Source organism: Nyctibius grandis, chromosome 11, assembly GCF_013368605.1.
Source record: "Nyctibius grandis isolate bNycGra1 chromosome 11, bNycGra1.pri, whole genome shotgun sequence".
NCBI lineage: Eukaryota > Metazoa > Chordata > Aves > Nyctibiiformes > Nyctibiidae > Nyctibius > Nyctibius grandis.
The window spans coordinates 11,534,021-11,553,777 of record NC_090668.1 but is presented as its reverse complement, the minus strand read 5'-3'; the positions used below and the strand labels follow the sequence as shown (position 1 = coordinate 11,553,777).

Here is a 19,757-nt window from a genome sequence, read left to right as displayed (position 1 = left end):
CCATCCCAGCCCTCTGCCTGTGCCTTTTTCTTTCCCCTACAAAATGTTAGTCTGAACAACTGTATGAAAAACCATGTTGTGCAGCTAAGTATGCCTCATGCAGTTAATGAAAGCACCTCTTAAAATCTGCAGATTAAAGAATCAGACCATTAGATAAGCAGATGTGCTTCTGCATATTCCTTGTGCAATGTCTGACTGCCAGAATCATTTTGTTTCCACCCTAACACAAAAAGAAAGAACAGGAGGCAGCCTGCAGCTATCTTGCTTTGGAGTTTGCTCCTGTCAAATCTCAATATGCAGCAAGGATTGATTTACATAGTATTTGCCTGGGAGAGCATCAGGTAAAGCCCAAGTTTCTAAAGAGAGCAACACTAGTAATTTAGTTGTCGATGAGTCAGCAATGGCCCACTAGTTCAGCATAAGGGCTATCAAAAGGGACAGAACCTTTCAAATAAAGTGTCAAAGAGGTTGCAGTTATTTGTAGCGATTAAAGGAGCCATGGAACATTTTGCAAGAATAGCTTTATTTTACTCTGGAGTCCAGTTCTAGAGTAGTTGTATTGCTTTCAGGTAGCGTTGACAGCAGCTTCAAAAAAATACTCTGCATATTAAATCGTACAGTAATAACTAGCATGACGGAAGGGCTTTCCTGTATCATGGTCTGTGGTATACAGGCAGTATCTAACACCAACTATTCCATAGATTCCTATTAGACATTTATCCCCAGTGGCGTTTTGCCAATTTAGTGCTAATGCACCAGTGGAGTAGTGTATATATTTTATTACACTCTTAGAAATTCTCCAACACCCTGTAGCAGTAACTGTAAGGAATACTACAAAGATAAAAATTGATTAAAAATTAACTGTTAAAGTCACATGTTTCATATACAGGCACTTAAGTAATAACATGACTTATTCATATAACCAGGTTCATGAACGGAGATAACATTTGTACATCCACTTTCATCTCCATCACCTTATTGCAAAGCACAAACTAGAACTTCCTTGCCTTTATACAAAGTGTGTCACTGCAGGTTTCCCTTTAGCATGTTAGACTGAACCGGTTTCATCAGCAATATTGAAGGCTTAAAAACAGATGGAAAGAGTACTAAGGTGGAACTGAAGGAGCAGAACTTCACAGCGAAATTGGAAGCAGCTTGCCTGGATCAGACTAGGCTCCCACCATCTCACCAACCCAGACCATTCCACCATTCAGTCTTAGATTTATTCCCCTTATTCTCTTTCCTACTTGAGAAAGTAGGATCTGTCACTCAGCCTATTGCAGTCCAAGTCATACTTCCATCACAGAGGGCACAATGTGGCTTGGATACAGTTTGTCAAAACCAGCAGAGGACTCCAGCCCTCTTACACACTATAGATTATTAAGGCTCCTAGGACAGCTCCACAACACAAATACCATGGCAGCTGCTAGGAATATGCCCCTTACATATATTCCCCAGTATTTCCTTATTAAAATAGCACCAGAACAAAACAACACCAGAGTGATCACAGAGGCTCTGCACAGCTTTGATACTTCAGTGAGGTTCTCACACACTGTCACATTAGAGACTGGAAGACAGGAACAGGAATAAATGGGAAAACAGTAAGTTTTATTACAGCTACAGTAGCAAATGGATAGAACAACAGAAAGTACTCCCCCACCTGCCAGTTCTAATACTTAGATGTCCTGACCTGCCATAACTAACTTAAAAAAAACCTTTAAAAAACTGAGTAGTTTTTTTTAGTTCTTGAGTATACCCTCAAGTCTTAAAAAATACCAAGAATGAAAAATAAGTGACTAGGCATCTCATTGAGATATCATGCCAAAACAAGTGGGTTCATTTAAATGCGGTAGACTTCTACCCGCCTCAAGAGTTTCAATTGATCAAGAGTAATTGCAAAACAAGCCCTAAAAGGACACATTTAGCTACAGAACGTAAAAATCATTCTTTATTGTTCACTGTATCCTGTTACCAGCTTAAACATAATTTTAGCTACTGAATTAGTGCTTTTTTTGTTTTGGCAATCAGATGATATTAACTTCCCCTTTGTTTTTTCTTTTCCTGTTTGTACACCTGCACACTCAATGAGCAAACAGCAACAGGATTAGTATTTTATAGTTAACCTACTACTCTACATCTGTAAAGAGCAGAATGACAAAATACTTTCAAAGCCCTGGGGAAAAAAGAACAATAACCTTGACTTCTAACTTTAAGATGTAATTGTAGTCCCCAGGTAAAGTAATTTTGAAATAAAAATGGATATTCTTCCAAAATACTGTCTGCTTCAGATGTAAAATTCACAACCGCAGCTACCTCACAACAGGTAGTTAACATCCCAATTACTGACTCTCCAGCTACATATTTTGAAGTGCAGACTACAAAGAACATCCGTAAGTCTTAAGTGCATTCTAGAACACTAGAAAGTTACCACTGGTATTTTTGATTGAAGTATCTTTTCCCTATACTAAGTTATGAGCTATTTAACTGTTCTTGAGTATCAGAGATCCAGTATAAACCACAACAGGCAGTTTACAATCAAACTGATGGGAACAATTCAGCTTGCTTTGTCCCTTGCAGTCCCAGGCTGGACTCTAGCCACACTCAGCACAAAGAAAAATCCTACCATACAGCAGCAGGATAAGCCTGCTAACTGCTTGTTCAATTTTAAATGTATTCTGGTCTGAGAACAGACCCATGTACTGGACAAGTCAAGTGAAAAAGTTGCCTAATGGCCTCAGGTGCAAAAACACCTGTATCTTTAAGAAATTATCTGAACAAAAGAAAACCTGATTTCAGTAGGTGAACACTCTCGAGGTGTGTCAGACTAAATAGCTGTTCATGACTAATGCATTAATTGTAGTAACAACATGTTTCTCCATTACATTCAAACTACTACCTTCAGAACAGATTCATCAGAACATCCTCAGTGATGGCAAAAGGTTTATGAAGTATCTGCCTATACGCTAAGAGTACAGGCTGGACTGTCAATACAGCCCAAATATACTTGCTTCAGCACTTTTAGTCTTTCACACAGCTAAGACCGTTTTCAGAATAAAAAGCTCTTAAATTTCTTTCCACAAAAAAAACTTTCAGGACTGGAAAAAATGTTGTTTAAGTCTATAAACTTATCCTATGTCATTGAAACAGGGATTTAGAATTTTGTATTGTGTTCTGCTCTTCCGGGTGGGTTTCAGACATTCCTTTCTTATCCAGAATTGGAAGTTTTTAGTTCTGTCAGGACTGCACCCAGAATAGCTTAATTTTGGGCAGTCTGACACATGCAGTTGAACATTATTTAGTCTGAGTTTAAGTACAGATTGTAATACTTAAGAACAAGAAGAGGTCAAGCTCAGGACTCCTAAACTAAAGATCAAAATCTGCTGTCACAGAATTCATTTGTATTTTTACTGGTGAGTTGCGTGGGAGCAGGTAAGGCAGCTAGCTATTTCAGCAGGAAGCAGGGAGTACATTTCTAGGGATTACAATGCTTTGCTGAAGTATATTGTATTTGCTTCTTTCTCAATATGGCTTTATTAGTGACTGTTTAAGAAACCAGGTTTAGGTCTTGGGGTTCCCCCCCCAGATCTATACTGGGAATACAGAATACAACATGAGCCCATCCAAGTACAGGTCTCAAGAAAAAAAACAAAAAAAAAAAACAAAAAAAACAAGGAGCAAGTTAGAAGGTGCAACTGACATTGACATTCTAATTATTCTTTCCTCTTCCACTATCAGCAAATAAAGGCTGAGTGCTGATTTCACTAAAAGTACTTTGCAACCTCCACTAATTCCAATTCTTTGTAATTTTAAATACACCACTACTAATGTACAGACCAATGGAAGCTCTGCTGTGGAACAAGGACTTGTAGCTATGTAAAGAAAAGCTTTTAGTGTTGTGAAGATGCAGGCCCACTTATCTTAATTCATCCTCCCACTAGTGCCACCTAACTGCTTAACATCACTAGAACTCCATGTAGAAAACTACACTGTACACAGCTACAAAGAAAACAGACCCAATATGACCCTGCCAAGATTAACCCATAGTTTGAGGAGGGTTAGATTGTCCAGAAATACTGTATCACTACTCTCTTTCAGTGAAGAAGGATGGTCATTTTGTCTAGAACAATACCAAATATGGGAATAAGTAGCCACTGTTCTTCTGTTTCCTCTCAAGTGTTCCTAGAATGAACCAAGAATAAAAACACAAACTACAGGAAGAAACCACTGCTGGTCATGAACTTATTCTGCATATTGAGATCAGGTCTCTGTGGACTGGGTGTGCTGGTATTTCAGGCATTAAGAGCCCTGGAACCAGAATTCTTATTTCCCACTAGAACAGCTTTGAAGAGTAGTACTCATGGACCAGCTTTAAGACTTCTGGAGAAGTCAGCTGGTAACTGACTAAGCAATCCTTTCAATATTAAAACTGTCAGTTAACAATAGTACCATCTACATGAAATAATCCATCCTCTACTACTGTGTGCTAGTAAAGTTTAACCACTTTGTAGCCTCGCAAGAGGCTCACACACTTTGTTAAACATATTCCTGAGACTGAGGCCAAGGGCAGTGGAGACTGTAGTAAGTTCTGTACAGAATACATGTTCTGCTTGTTTGAAGACAGCTTTAAGCTAGAACAGATTAATCTCCATTACTGTATGTACTTTTTTAAACCACAACAGAACCCATTTCAGTTGTATCAAATGTAAGTTTTGTTGACCACATAGCATCATATATACTGATTTAATTGTTATTTAAAGCAAGTATCAAACCAGACAAATTGTTTTGTCTAGTACATTGGATCTAGTCCTTTACTGCCATGCAGATATACATTATTACATAGTGCTGTAAGACAAGAGTGACAGTTATAGACAAATATCTTAAGCTGCTTAAGAAACTAGACTCATTTGCTAGAAACAGGTACTCAACATATATGTCAAGTTCCACACACTGAATACTCAGGCACTGTCAAGTCCTCTTTCACTTGGTTAGGTATACTTCTGATCTGACTTGCTCTGCTGAAGACCTATCCCTACCCTCTCATCTGAAAATGACTATGCCTTGAACTCTGTGGTTGCAACCCAACACTGAAACAAAAAACAAATGAAACAGCAAAACAGCAAAAGCAGTGGCCTCTCCTACAATGAGGTCATTCTCTCTTGGCCTCACACAACTCTACTTTAAATGGAACTCAAGTTTTTGCTCATTAAAGGCCACATCTCAAATCAGACCTCCATAGACATAAGCAGTGTCATAACAGGACCTCCATTTGTTACAAACAACATTCGAGTTCACTTTCTCCCCCTCTTTCAAGCCTAATTAGTCTTAAAAACCCACAACAAATAGCATAGTCTGCAGGAGTTACTGCAACTCCAACTTTAAGAGCAAAGTCTATTTGCTGATAGTCTATTCCTACAACCTAGGATTCACCTACAGAATGGGACTTGGGTCCTTACAGGGCTCTGAAGCATTGTTCCTGCAGGGACCTTGCCTTCAACTGTTGGTAAGTAGAATGTGACACTGGCCATCGAATACAAACCCTGAGGGGCCTTCTGAGTCCTGTCACTCTAGCTGGAAGGAAAATGTTTCTCCCCACACAAGCACAGTGTGCTAATGCCATCCCTTACTAGTGCAACCAGCAAATGTGGGCTTTAAGCATCTGTAATTAAGAACTCTTGGCTACCCCAGGAGAGAGCGGGGAGAGATGCTTTGCAAAGCCAACGGCCACTGCAGAGCAATTAAATGGCTAACAGTCTGGATACAGTTCAGGACAGACTTATGCATTTTTAGCTCTTTTGTCACAGACATCTCAGCAGGTTTAAGCTGCTACCCTGTAGCAGTAGGCTTATACCTCCCCTTCCACCAGGGGCAATCAATCCCAAACCATCACCTTACTCCAGTCTATTCAAGTCTTGCAGGTTACAAAGAACTGCCACGATACCCTCAAAAACTGAAAACATCCGAATTGCCCTACCCTAAGAAGTTATTTTGACTTTTCCACTGCAAAGACCAGAATGTTTTTGTAGGAATCATTGGTTTGCCGAATCTAGCAATTATTGACCAATATAGTAGTTCCCAGCATATATTTAAAGTTGAGGGGAAGCACTGAAAAAGGCTTTGGAGACTACCAGCAATACAGCATCAAGTCCTAGAAACATGACTGTGCATAAAGCACAGTTTTTAACTGGAGGAAAAAAAAAACCACGTAGCTGAAGTAATTCTGTTCTTAGTGGGACTACTGTATGTTAATTGGTAAAGTCAAATACTTGTTTTCATGGATTAAAGCAATTCAGGAACTAATCAAGTTTACACAAGAACAGTGTCAGGAGGATATTATATGGTATAGAAGCTATATGTAGTAAAATCATGCTTTGTAATACATCGGTTTCCACAGTATCCAAATTTTTAATTCAAATTATGGTAGGAAAGATATCAGAAGTTTCCTGACAGGAGTACTGTGTCAGTCTAACTTGCTTCCATAAAAACTGTACTATCAAGAATCAACAAAAATTACAGAACTAAATATGATACAAGAATCTAATACAAAGATGGATTCCTGTGACTAATTAGTTTTTTCCCCCCTAGATGATCATATCCTATCACTAGTTCCTTCAAAAACATGACCTATATTTAGATAGCAATTTATAAGTGCCAATACCAAGACAACAGAAATAATTATGAAAAATCCATGTTTCATTGGCCTTACCAGAAGATACTGTAGAATGAATTATTAATTCAGACTATGTAGACAGCTAGTACCTCTGTGCTCAGAAAGCAAGGATGGGTGGTTTTATAGCTTTATATCCTTTCTCGAATGAATCTCACCAAATTTGAAATCCCCCATTTAAGTGAAGTATATCTGTACTACAAGTATGACTGTTTTCAATTACTGTTATAAATACTTTTGCACATTTCCCTTTCTTTAGGTATGCACTGGTTACAGTCAGAGATGCAGTATAGGAAAACAAATTCTTTCATGACTGATAGAAAAATCAAATTCTTCTCAAACACTTAAAGAAAAAACAAATACTCAAACTCAGAAGTATGCACTTGCTTTTGAGTACCATGAAATGGCCTCTAAGATTAGGTTTAATGAAAGCACTCCTTCAATATGCCTCAAGAACACTGCTTTCACTTAGCAAATGAAGTTATCTTCCAATTCATATACCAAAACATCTGCAATAAAATAGTCCAAAACCTGAGCGATCAAAAGGTGTTCAGTACATGCCAGAAGAAACACAACAGCTCAAAGCCCAACATCTAACAGAATGCTAATGCCATACATATACATGTTTACAATACCTAGGTAAACTTTTGTCCTTGGAATCTCCCTACTAACCGCCCAGACCAGTAGTACTTTCATACCAAATGAGGTATCAGAGTGTACAGGGGTCACAACCCAAACAACTTTAAATGTGTTGGCAGCATTTGTTAAAAGAAATTCAAATACACTTTGTATCAGCATACTTCTTTACAAAGTTGGGAATAACATAGGGTTAAGAGTTACTGCAAAAGCAAATTTGGAATCACTTAGGTATTTGTGCAGACTTGTATCCTTCAAAGCAGGAAAAAAAAAAAAAACAAAAAACACAGCAAAACAAGATGAGACAAATTCCTGACTACTGCTTGGCACTGCAAATATATTTCTGACAAGAGGTCCCAACTTCCATCTTTCTCTATTACTGCTATTAGCAACATACAACATAAATCACTGCAAAAGCCAACAGCATGCACTGGTAAACTGCCTAGAACATAAAGCCTCACAAATGTTGTGGAATGTCAGATTGAAAACAGAAGACTTTCCTATGCGCAGAGCAAACATCTGGCAGCATACAATTTCATAGGACACAACTATGAAAGATCTAAAATCCTTAGCATTAAGAACATTTGACATGTTTTATAACGGATATCAGGCTGCATTTGTTCAGACTTGAATATGACTTCAACACTTAAATTAGACAAGGCTGACCAAGAACCGGTTACAGACTCAGGCTCAGCTGACAAAGGTGATTCAGTGAGCGGTTCTGAGCTGGCAAGGAAAAAAACCCCTCACACTTCCTGTACAGGGACAAGTGCAGCTAGTCCCTACAAGACTGCTAGTCCTGTTTGAAGGATGCCAACAAAACCCTCTCATTTAGACCTTGGATTGCTGAACAAAGCATCAAAATAGCTTCTAGAAGCACATGCTTTTGCATAAACCATTTGTTTCTTTTTTTGATGAAGTAGGCTAAAGAAAGAGATCTATCACCATCCCACCCCACGAGTTGTGAAAAGCTGTTGCCTTTCACATTGTTCCCCTGACAGCCAGAAGCAGCTTTCACCACAGACACTTCTGGCAGCTGGAGAATCACCCAGATGATAGGAGAGGAGAGCACCAGACCTGTTTTATAGTCCTTTTTACACTTCCAGAATGGTGTTGATCGTGAAGCATGCTCAAGATCTGCTAATGTCTGGCTTGAACTTTAAAGTTCACATTTAGTTGTTGAATTTAGTAAGTTATGTTAGTGGGTAATTCTTTGTACTTAAAAGCACCTCTGAAGTATGCTTCCCAATAAGCATCACTTCTGATAATAACTCTGACTCTGCTCCAATTACCAATACTGCTTTCCTTGTCGGCTTTCCCGTCGGCTTCATTTAAAAAAGCATTTTCAGTTTCAATTAATAAAATTTCAATTCAGAAATTTTTTTTAGGAATACACTTTACAGTTTATTAACACAATCCACCAATGGTTTCATTGCCAATTAAATGCCGCTATATCTTTGGAAAAAGATCCTTGACCACATTCCCTTCCTAGGCTATTCATATTAAATAATCTTGAACTTAGATGTACTTGCTGTTCTACATGAAGCAAACAAAGCCATTTACACATTTGTATGAAGAATATTTAATAAAATAGGCAGAAGACACCTATAAGGTTCAGTGTGTGGAAATGCTTTAGACTAATATACCTTTTCCTACCACAGTAATGACTTAGTCAAGCAGAGAGAACAGATCCCATGCACTGCCAGGACATGACTGCACACCCAGTCTCCCCAAGGGGTATTTGCATTTTTAAAGAGGTGAGGGTAGGAGAAGGGGAGGAAATCAGTAGGTGGAGGACAGGAAAGATAGAAGGTGAAGATGAGTCAGGAGATGAGCGATAGCCATACTTCCTGGGCAGGACAGTGATCGGCATCTCAGGAACGTGGGGGAAGGGAGCAGAAGATGGGAAAGACTGAACTGAGCCCAGGAAGGTCTGACTGAAATACAGCTCCTCACACCCAGGAGCACGACAGAAGGCTGACTGCACAAGAGGCCTAAAGACTAGGTGAGGTGAATGTCTAAACAACTTGTCAGAGTAAAAGACAGCTCTCAGTTCTGATGTTCGGGTATGGAGAAAATTCTTCTTTACTATCTGCCATGTTTCTCTGGTACTTGTAAATACTTTTACATCCACGTAGTAGAAATAATAAAAGCTAAACAACGTACAACAGCTGAGTCCTTTGGCTACAGCAGTTTCACAAATTAGGAAGCAGCCCATACACCTGTCGTACTTCTCCATACACAAGCAGTAAAAAAAAGGCACTTCCACAGGAGTAACGGGAATGCTGGTCATTTGCTAGTGAGCAGCATCAACCAGAAAAGCTCCTTGGCAGAAAACAGGATAGTAAGGAAATGAATGACCTCCAACAGATAAGAAAATGTGTAAGAGAACCTTTATATGGTCTTCCCCAAAAGGTTTAGCCTTTTACCCTGATGTAAACCTTTGTTGCTCATATTCAAGGCGAGACTTCAGATATTACAAAGTGGCTTCATTCAAAAAGTTCACAATAGTGCAAGCCAACCCTTTCTTGCCAAAGCCTATGCCTGGTGATTTCCGTGTTTGCAGAGGGACCGAACTATTTTCCAAATCCTTACTTTTGTAAAACAAACACATACACACACACACACACTCTTCCCCAGTTCTGAGAACTGCTTCTTTGATTTTACTCCTTTTAGTCTTCCAGAACAAAACCTGTTTTAATTAGGTGCAAAATCCCTTTCTAACACAGCTCTTAATGCTTTCCAGTAGCCACACACCATCTAGATCTGGAATCCAGCTTCCTAAAAAAAGCAGACTGAAGTATTGCATTACAATAGCATTTCAGGTAACTGAAAAGGAAAGCAGATCAATTTGTCATTTATAAGCCATGTATTGTGGCAACAACCAGAACCAAATGGTAAGCAAAAACCTGACATCTTCCAGGCCAAAACAGGAAGCCAGATCCCAGGCTAGTTTTTATCAGCAGAACTACAACAATCTGTGGCAAAACTCTTCATATAACAACAGTAAGCTCACTCCTAGGGTGGCCCAGGGTCCCTGGCAAAGTAAGCGCAAGAGCTAGGAGCCTAGGAGGAAAGATTACCTCTTACCTTTTTGCTCTCTTCCTCATCAGATGCAGCAACTAAAACTAATTAGGTTTTATTGATATAAACGATTTTTCTGCAGCTCTGAAGATAGTTGCTTACATGTTCTCTATCTATACATTACTAATACATGCATACTATATTAGAAGACAAATCTAAACATGCAGGCATTTCCGATTCCTTATGCTGGAATTGGGAAAAGTACAAAAGCCTTTATTCTTGGACAGAGCAGTGTGTAACCATTTAGATCAATGTCACTTCTACACTAACTCCTAAAACTGGGAAGAGATTAAACTGGTAATTATGAAGGAAAAATATTTAAAATTATTACAAAAGGAGCCGAGAAGACTTCTCTAAAAAGATGGGCAACTTCTTAGTGTTTCAAGCGAGGAAACATACTTTTCATGTTAAGATGAGAATATTACTAAGATTTTACTGAGAACTCAGTAAAAGCTTGACAACATTTCACTGGCTAGCTACCACAAAGGTTCTAAAACGCTTGTTTTAACTTCCCCCAAGGCACATATGCAGCAATGCTTTAAGACTAAGCAGTAAGACCGGGGCAAGTCATCCCTTCAACTGAGGTAAAAGTGGCTGCAAATAGTTTAGTTAAACTACTAACAGCATCATCACCCCATTCCCTTCACAACAAGCCAGTTACATATGGAGGGGGGAAAAAAGCAATTCTGGTAGGCAAAAGAAATTATGAGAAAAATGCCTAAGATGTACACACATACACAATCACATGTTCAGTATTCATCTGCACAAGCTGCATTTGAGTAACATTCTGCACACATTAGTGTTTTCTGAAAAAATGCTCTAACATACACAATATATCTGTAAACCATTCTAGAGGTCTGAACTAGAAACAAACAAAAGACAAGCATGCACACAACGTAAACCTAAACAAAACATAAGTATGATTCACTAGCTTTGCTACTGAACACACTATTGTGTTTTATTATTTTTTATACACCGGCCAGACAGAAACACCATATAGCTGGAAGATTTTTCCATTAATGCACCTCTAGACATAATGCAAAGCACATGCTGTTACCCTCTCTACTATTCCACATTTGCCAGAGAGCAAGGTTTGAGCTTATGCTACTGTCTGCAACACCAAACAGAAAAGCACCCTTCAAATACAGAAGCATCAGTGTCTCGCTTGTGACTTTCTTTGACTTAAGATAGTATAAGTCCCAGCTCACATCACACATTAGCTATTTTAGGACCAAATCCTAAAAACTAGCAAGTTCTTTCAGACTAATTGAATCATCTCCATTTCTGCAGACCTTCATAGGTACTACATGTAATCAAGACATCCCCAGCATCTTGCTGGACTGGGTTATAAATATCTGACCTCTACTGATGTCAAGCTATATTGAACTCCTATAAAAAAAGGTTGCTTTTTAAGAATCAACAACATTCCATCTTTGTTGAAGAGGTGTAAACAGGAAGACACCAAATATGCCCAGATAAAATGCACATACTGACTGCAGTGCTACATAAAAATGCTTAGCATTGAAATGCTTCTTAAAGGCAACATATGAACACTTTTTTTTTTTTAATGAACACTTTTTTTTTTTAAATAAGTGAATTAGACAACCCTGGCTTCCTTGACAACTAGTGAGTTACTTCAGATACTGCTAAACTTGCTTTCTCTTGGAGCCTTCCCTTCTCACTCTCCCAAAGTGGTATAAAACTTCAGCAGAAGTAATCTAGAACAGAGATTATGCAAAGGCAGGCAAAGTTGATCACTGATGGGTTGTTGTTGGGGTGTTTAGTTGGTTTTGTGTGGGTTGTTTTTTTTTTTTTATAAATATGGTGCAGTTTATGCCTTAGAAACATTATGTTTGCTGATTAACATTCAATGGTATATCCTTAAGAGAGTCAAAGCCAGCTGACAGTACTCAGGGGAACAATCCTTCCCTGAAGACTACAGAGCTACTTTAAATGAAAGGTTCAAGATCACACTGTCACATTAATGTGACAAGATTAGTTTTGTAACATGATAGATTCCCTGTCCAACTCCAAGATAAGATCCTCCAATGCATCTCCATGAACTACCTAATGACACTATGAAGGCCCAAACTCACAATATAAAAGCCAAAGTTGCATACAGTTCACCTGATCTTATGTTTCACTTCAAGCAAGTTTCAGCTTAGTTTTGCTGAGAGGCTTCCTGAATGTTAAGGATCCAGTCCTTCACTGGAGTGGGACTACTTTACACTTACATAATACACATTTTTTTAAGACTTACAAGTTGCAGCTAAACTGTTAGAGGCTATAGTTTATTTTGAATTTAAAAATTCAAAACACAAAGTTAACAAACTGGATGCATTACAAGAGAAAAATTTCAACAGTTGCCACATGTTCCTTAAAACTATTAGCTTTAATGCAGTTTTGCCCCACTGTTGCTCATTCCCATCTTGTATTGCAGCGTACAGCCATGCAACAGCTCACCCATTCCATGTCTGCCAATCTCCTCCTGAAACCACAATGTTAACTGCATATAGATACTGATCTGGATTAAAAATAAACCAGTAAAAAAGTGCATACGTATTGCTAAGTTGCACAGTGCCACACAATCTTGCCAGCAGACCCGCGCAGGGCAACGCACCATGGCACAGGGGCTGGAGAAGGTGGCACACTTACACCAGTGTCACCTTTGCATGCTCTGCTGTACTGGACTGCCTTAGAAGCATGAACCAACTACAGCTGATGTCAGTGGTAACTCAGCACCCTGCACTGCAGACCCTGTCAGAACAGGAAAAGTTCACCCTAAGGTCTAGAGAGACAATATGGCAGAAAATACTTAATTTAGAGAACACAAAGCACTCCTTTGACATTCTGCTTTTTGCCCTCTCCACAGAAATCAGAATTGTCAAGACAAAACCAAGGGAAATAATGTGAATTTTCTATACAGCACAGAGGATGAGTATAAAGTTTCAGGATATTAGCGTGATTCATGTTCGTAAGCAGCCATTGTAAGTCCGGCCAGGCAATCCTGCCAGCTAAGTTACAAAGTACTACCCTCTAATGATTATCAAACAATTATTTGGGCATAATTCTCAGAAAAAGCAGTACTTTTAAAAACAATCTTTTCTGGTTTTGTTGTAATCGTTACTTATGGACAATCTTAAAAAAAGCAGTTCACATTAGCTTGAGATCTCACAGTGAAAAGATTAATTCAAGACTTCAGCATCAAATTAAAAACTGGAGAATAACTGCCTGAATACTTCCTTGAAAAGGATATCTTGTAAAAGAAACTAGTTCTCTCACTTTGATAAAGTAAAGCTCATCCAGTATGTTACCAAATAGTTACATGTATTTACAAGAACTACATTTTGATTAAAATCTTTCATTAAAAAGGAATTAATGGAGTCAACTGCAGGTCAACTAACAGACTCACGGATCTCAAAGTATTATTGTTAACAAGTAGACACCTCTGAAGGACCTGCACCAAGGACTTCCAACCCTATTTAACATGTCAGCAGCCTGGGCAATGATACAGAATCTCCACCAGGAAGTCCGTAAGTGCCACAGGTGTCTGTGACCTAGTAAGTACTAAGAAGCAAAGGTTATGGTTAAAGAGTCAATTTGAACCACCTGGCTAAACAATCAACTCACAGGGAACACATGTACCTATCTTATTGAAAGCTCCTTACCAATAATAGGACAGTAAGAGCTGGTGGTATCACTATCCCTGACTGTGACAGAAATTTTAGCTTCCTAACCTCTGCAATGCTTTATTTAAAGCAGAGACTTGTGCTCAACATAGGTGTAAGCAGGCACAACTGTACTTGCCTCAGGAAGTCAAAGCACAGGCACTAATAATAAGAGAGACATCCTTTAAAAGATATCGGGAGCAAAGGGCCCAAGCTAACACTCCACATAAGTCAGTAAAGCTCTGAATGCACAAGGACTAGGTTGCTCAGTCTGTAAAACTTAACCGTAGCCAAGCTTTAGCAGGATTAATGCAAAAGTTTTCCAAGTATCTTAACTCTCAGATCTTCAGTATTCCACTTTAGAACAGTTTTTAATAAATTACTTGTTTAAAGGTTATGGATTTTAGCCTAGTTTATTACCACATAGGACTTTTCACTACTTACTCTCAGCTCTTGTGTAACAGGTAGGTGTAATCATTATTTGGATTACTTCAGCATGAAAGCTATTATCAATCATCAGGAGTCAATTACTAAAGATAAACCAGGTTCAGCTGCTGAGCCTCAGTTTTTCCTCAGCCTAGCACTGAGGTGTTTTACTGATACCCCATCCCCTTATCACCCCTGACATCTAACAGACCCAGCAGTTGCAGTGCCCAAATATCGTGGCTCCGGGAGTTGCATTTGCCGCACACACGAGGTTTCCTTGCTGCCCGTCTCCAGGCCATCCGCTCGCAAGCGGACCGGAGCAGATGCTGATACTCGGACACGGGTGCCAGAAGACCCCAGCTCGGGGCAGCGGTCCCCACGCAGAAGCCCCTCAAGCAGCACCCACCCCCCGAAGCGGAGACGCGTCACCTGTTGTTCAACAACGCCATCGCGTCACCTCCCCACAGGATTTTTCCTGCGTGAAGACACCGACGTCAAAACCTCTTTAGCTCCCGAACGGCGAGAGACGACGGGAGACGAGGCTTGTGCTCCGCAGACGGGGCGCAGGCCCTGCCCGAACGGAGGGCCCCGGGCCGCGACCCGGCGGCGGCACCTACCCGGGGTCCGCGGGGCCAGCAGCCCCCACCTCCCGGCCGGCTGCGCCCAGCAAGTGCCTGGCACGTCCCCGCTTCCCATACGCCGGCACCGGCAACACACCCGCCGCCTCGCCGCGGCCCCGGGAGCGCTGCCCGGGGCGGAGAGCGCTGCCCGCAGCCCCGTCCCGACAGAGCATGAGGAAACACAACTGAGGCGCCGAGGCAGCCACGCTCTCCTCGCCGCAAGCCGCCGCCGGGCAGCTCCCCCCCGCCTCCGGTGCCCCCAGCTCAGCCCCCCGAGAGCCTCCCACGGCCGCGCCGAGCCCCGCGCCTACCATCGCGGCTCCTCCGCGCTCCGCTGCCCGCGGCTCTGCCCAGACACGCCGGCGCCCCGGGACGGAGGGAGGGAGCGAGGGAGCCCGCCCTCCCCGCGCGCGCAGCACGCCGCCGGGGCGGGGCGGCGGCCCCGAGCGGGCGGGGCGGCCCCGCGAGCGCTGGGGCTCGGGGCGGCGGGGGGCAGGATAAAGGAACGCGGCGGCGGGAACGGCTGCCCCGTGCCGGCCGTGCGGGCGATGTGTCCATAAATGGAGAACTCGCCGCGGCGCAGCCAATCGCCGCGCGCCGCCGGGACGTCATTCCCTGAGGGAATCCCGGCGCGCGCGGCCTGCGCGGCCAAGCGCTTCGGGGCTGCCGCTGGTGCGGGCGGCGTTCACCGACGGCCCCCACCTGCCGCCAGCACCTCTGGCGCGCGCTCCGGGCAGGGACAGGCGCCCCAGCACCAAGCCCGGCCTTGGGGCCGCGGGGGTTTGCGTGTTTTAAGCAAAACAGTCCCACCCCCGGCCAGCGCGCTGGTGCTTCACACGGTCCCAGCCCTTCCCTCCTCCCGTGTAAAGTACCCACAGAACTAAGATGCTTCTAATCCCTGGAAATACTGGAAAGTACAAAGCATCTTGATACCAAATGGACACTGAAACAAGCCCTAGGTGTAGCCCACATATGCAAAAACAAAAACCAGGTGTTTGCCTGGCAGTTGGCATCTGCTCTGTGTTGCTCAAGCCATTTTGACCAGAATACAACCAATATAGCTTCTAGGGACTGTGTTTTCTAAGGGACCAAAATAAGTAAAGCCATCCACAGTTGAGGACTGTAGTCCTGCTAACAAATGCTTCTCCTCAGGCTTGAAGCCCTGTTGTTACCGTTAACAGATTTCTAAAATAGAATATAAATAAAATGGAAACAACATAATCTAACAATCATCACAACAGCCAGACCCTGAGTCACATGTTAATACTGCTTCCAAACTGCCTTGAAAAGCACTCTCAATAGGTACAGTTCCTGCTTTTCATCACTAGACATTACTGGTTTTTAGTTTATCTCTGATTAAAAAGAAGCGCGGTCATTGGAAAAAATAGGGAGTAGTTTATACAGAATATATCTATTCAATTTCTATTGTTTGTTTTTATAAACAAAATAAAGAGTCGCTTCCACGCTAATTTAGAGATTAGGCATAAGCGGATCCACTGCCAGCTGTTCGGAGGAGAGCGCTGCTCTGGCTGCTCCAAGGCAGGTGCTGGTTCTGCAGCCACATCTGTCTGTGCAGAGGAAGAGCTGTGCCGCTCAGCACAGGCACAGGAGCTTGTCCTCATGGACCTGACTGCAGGATCAGCGCCCTGGTTTGCAAACATTAAACATGGCTGACAAAACCTTACAAATTCAAACCACCCTGACGCGCTCAATACACAAATGGGACAAAACAAACTATTTATCTGGCCCCCTCTTAGGTGCCACAAACTTTGGTGGTTTGGATGAAACACAGCAGCTGCTTGGGCACGTTTCATCCTTGGTTTTGAAGAATACCAAAACACTTCCTCAGCTCAGCTGGGTTTACACTGTATGATTACTGATCACGTGAAGCTTGGGATTTCCATAGCGGGCTGCTGGGATGTTAACGGACATCGATACGAGGGGTAGGAAATATTTTCATTGAGAAAGTAGCTGGGTCATAAATATGAGCTCCAATAGCTATTAAAGCAAAACCATATCTGATAGTGCTAAAAGTGAGCAGAACTTCACAAGAGATGAGTTTCATGCTTCGATTCCCAACAGAAGGCAACAGCAGTTTTATGGAAATAGGACAAGAATAGTTTGCCTAGTATTTCATTTGAACGGGGAAATGTTACATAAAGTTATGAGACTGTGATGATAAGCGGTGAAAAAAAACTTGTAAGAATCCTGAGAGTGTATATAGGGCTGACAAAAGAAAGAGAAGCTATATAGGTTTTGTAGGTTTTTCTATTTGCTTTTTTAATGTCTAGGTTCACTTTCTTAAAACATATGTATTTGTACTTATGTGTGTTTACATACGTACAAACATCTTTATAACAAGTTTTGAAAAAAGTAGAGAAACTAGGCTGTGGAAGAAGAGTAAAGAAGTGCATCCACACCGGATAGCTAATTGAGAAACTAGTCCCGAGGTCACTGCTTTTTACGTGTGCTACTGGGGTCCATCTACTCTAGATGGACTAGAAGATGACTTTCAACGAAAATTTTAGGGCCAAAGGCATCAGTGCTTTGCATCTGCACAGACCTTTGCTAAGCACTGTGTACGAAGCACAGTCTAATTCACAATGAACTCTTTTCATGCTTTAAAACATAGTCATTTAATTCTGCTTATTTTAATGATAAGCATCTAATTCCCAAGCTGACTATATGAAGTGAATAATACTTATTCAACACCCATGCTCAGAAGCAGGGGAAGGCATTTCCCTTCAAATGTCAGCGGTGGTGTGCCTGAACCATCTGCATGCCCGGGCTCCTCCAGCCAATAACGTGTAATAGTCATCTCTGAGAAAGGCAGAACCCCTGTTTTTGTCTTGAGGAGCTCCAGCAGAGTAAAAAGGAATCTCTGTACTTTTAAATGATGCACTTAGAAGTGGTGGCATTTCTGTTATAAAATTCATATGGACAGGTTACCTTTGAAAGACCTAGCTTGAAAAGATTTAAGAAAAATTCCCTGCATCAAGAACTTTCAGCAGTTTTTTCAGTGTGTGTATTGTCTGACAGTGTTGTGTTTGGTCAGTAACACCTACCAGCTCATGCACAGAAGTGCTAACATCAAGAATTATTTTGAGGATATTTTCTGGCTGCAAGCAGTTGCAGCACTTGATCCTCCTGATATTGATCACTAGTGCTAAGCTTCAGGAAAACATTTGACAAGCTTCACTTCAGTGCCTGAGGAGGTTTATTGACTTAACATTTGGGACTCATTTCAGGGGTGGGCACAGGCTCCGTGCTGACAGGAGTGACTACAGACTCTTTGCCATCACCCGATTTGCATCCCACACCACACCGGGCAGTGCCACAAGAGAGAAGTTGTTGCCTCCATAGTGGGGCTGGTAACTCACATGTGTGTGTCCACATACCCGCTGCCCGAGTGACACCGTGTGCCAGCACCGAACAGGAACCAGTCTGATGCTGAAATGTAAAACGACTAAACTGAAAAAAGAACATGGTCCTTACCTCTGGAAATGCCACACAATACAGCTTTCCCCTGCCCTCCATTCTGAAAACATTATTGTGGCTTCAAAAAGAAATAACTCTTACGAGAAGTCAGTGAATCTGGAAACGATGAGAAATTTTAATGCAATAGGCACTGCCCTGACTGCTTTCTAATTGGTTAAAACTGACAGCAAAGAAAAAAAAGTCATTACTGCTTTTCTCTTACTTACAAAATATATTTAGAATATGTTTTATGAGCCCCATATTTGTCTTCTGTTGATCAGAATCATTTCAGTAATAATTTAATTAATGCCTGAAAGCCACTAAAATAAGGCTTAATACCCTTAATAAGACATCATAGTTTTAGTTAGAAAGCCACACAATCCGGTATTTCTTAGAAAAATGAAGGATTTGTGTCATAGAAAAACAAATTGTATCAAATTAAGGAAACTTTAAAAATTCAATGCAATTTTTCCTGTATCTGCTTTCCAAAGAACAAACAGACACTTTATAATCTTAACATTTTCTGCTAAAATGCAGATGGTTACATTCTGCCTTCAGTTACACTCGGCGAATGTAGAATTCTACTTACAGAAAATAAAAAATGGATTCAGGAATTTCTTCTTGTGAAATGTAGGCAGAAACAAAACGACATGTATAAAACAAGGGCAGAAGTTTGTAACCTAAAATGTCATGAAATCACTTCAATGATTAGGACACATTTCCATGTTAGAAAACAGTATAATAATTTTAGCTCGCTTTCACTCCCTTTCCCTGTACCTAACACAGTATCTTCCCCCTTTCCTCTCTTTTATTGGCCTTGAATTAGAGAAGCATACCTGTTCAGAAAACATGCTTATTAACATGTTCAACATGTCCAGCTAAAATACCAGTAGAGTAAAAAGTACAGTAACAAAGGCAACAGCCCTTTTTCACCCACTGTTGGTTTTTTTGAGGAAAAATAGCATGTGGCTTTTTTACTCTGGATCTGATTAAGAGAAGCCTCAGATGCAAGAGATACTCAGAATTCATGGAGCTGATTTTTTCTCCAACTGCAAACGTATGAATAATGTTGTTATTTGCAAAGCTGGTATAAATCTGGAAGCAGTCCACAAGGACTTGGTAACCGAGGAGTTTTGCCTCCTGAGTTCCTGTGACTGACTTCTGCTAGGCTATGTAGGTTCA

At 41.2% G+C, this 19,757-nt stretch overlaps 1 protein-coding gene across 2 annotated transcripts in view; it reads right to left on the bottom strand.

Annotated features, from left to right (window-relative positions):
• The window catches only part of MYO1E (myosin IE), a 90,779-nt gene extending 75,281 nt beyond the window's left edge, over positions 1-15,498 (bottom strand). For both annotated transcript variants that reach the window (XR_011048953.1, XM_068410155.1), the window contains exon 1: positions 15,410-15,498. Coding sequence is in view for 1 of the 2 variants with exons in the window: in XM_068410155.1 (XP_068266256.1) it covers positions 15,410-15,412 (3 nt within the window). In the remaining variant the exon portion in view is untranslated. The remainder of the gene's footprint in view (positions 1-15,409) is intronic.
• Positions 15,499-19,757: the final 4,259 nt, after the last annotated feature.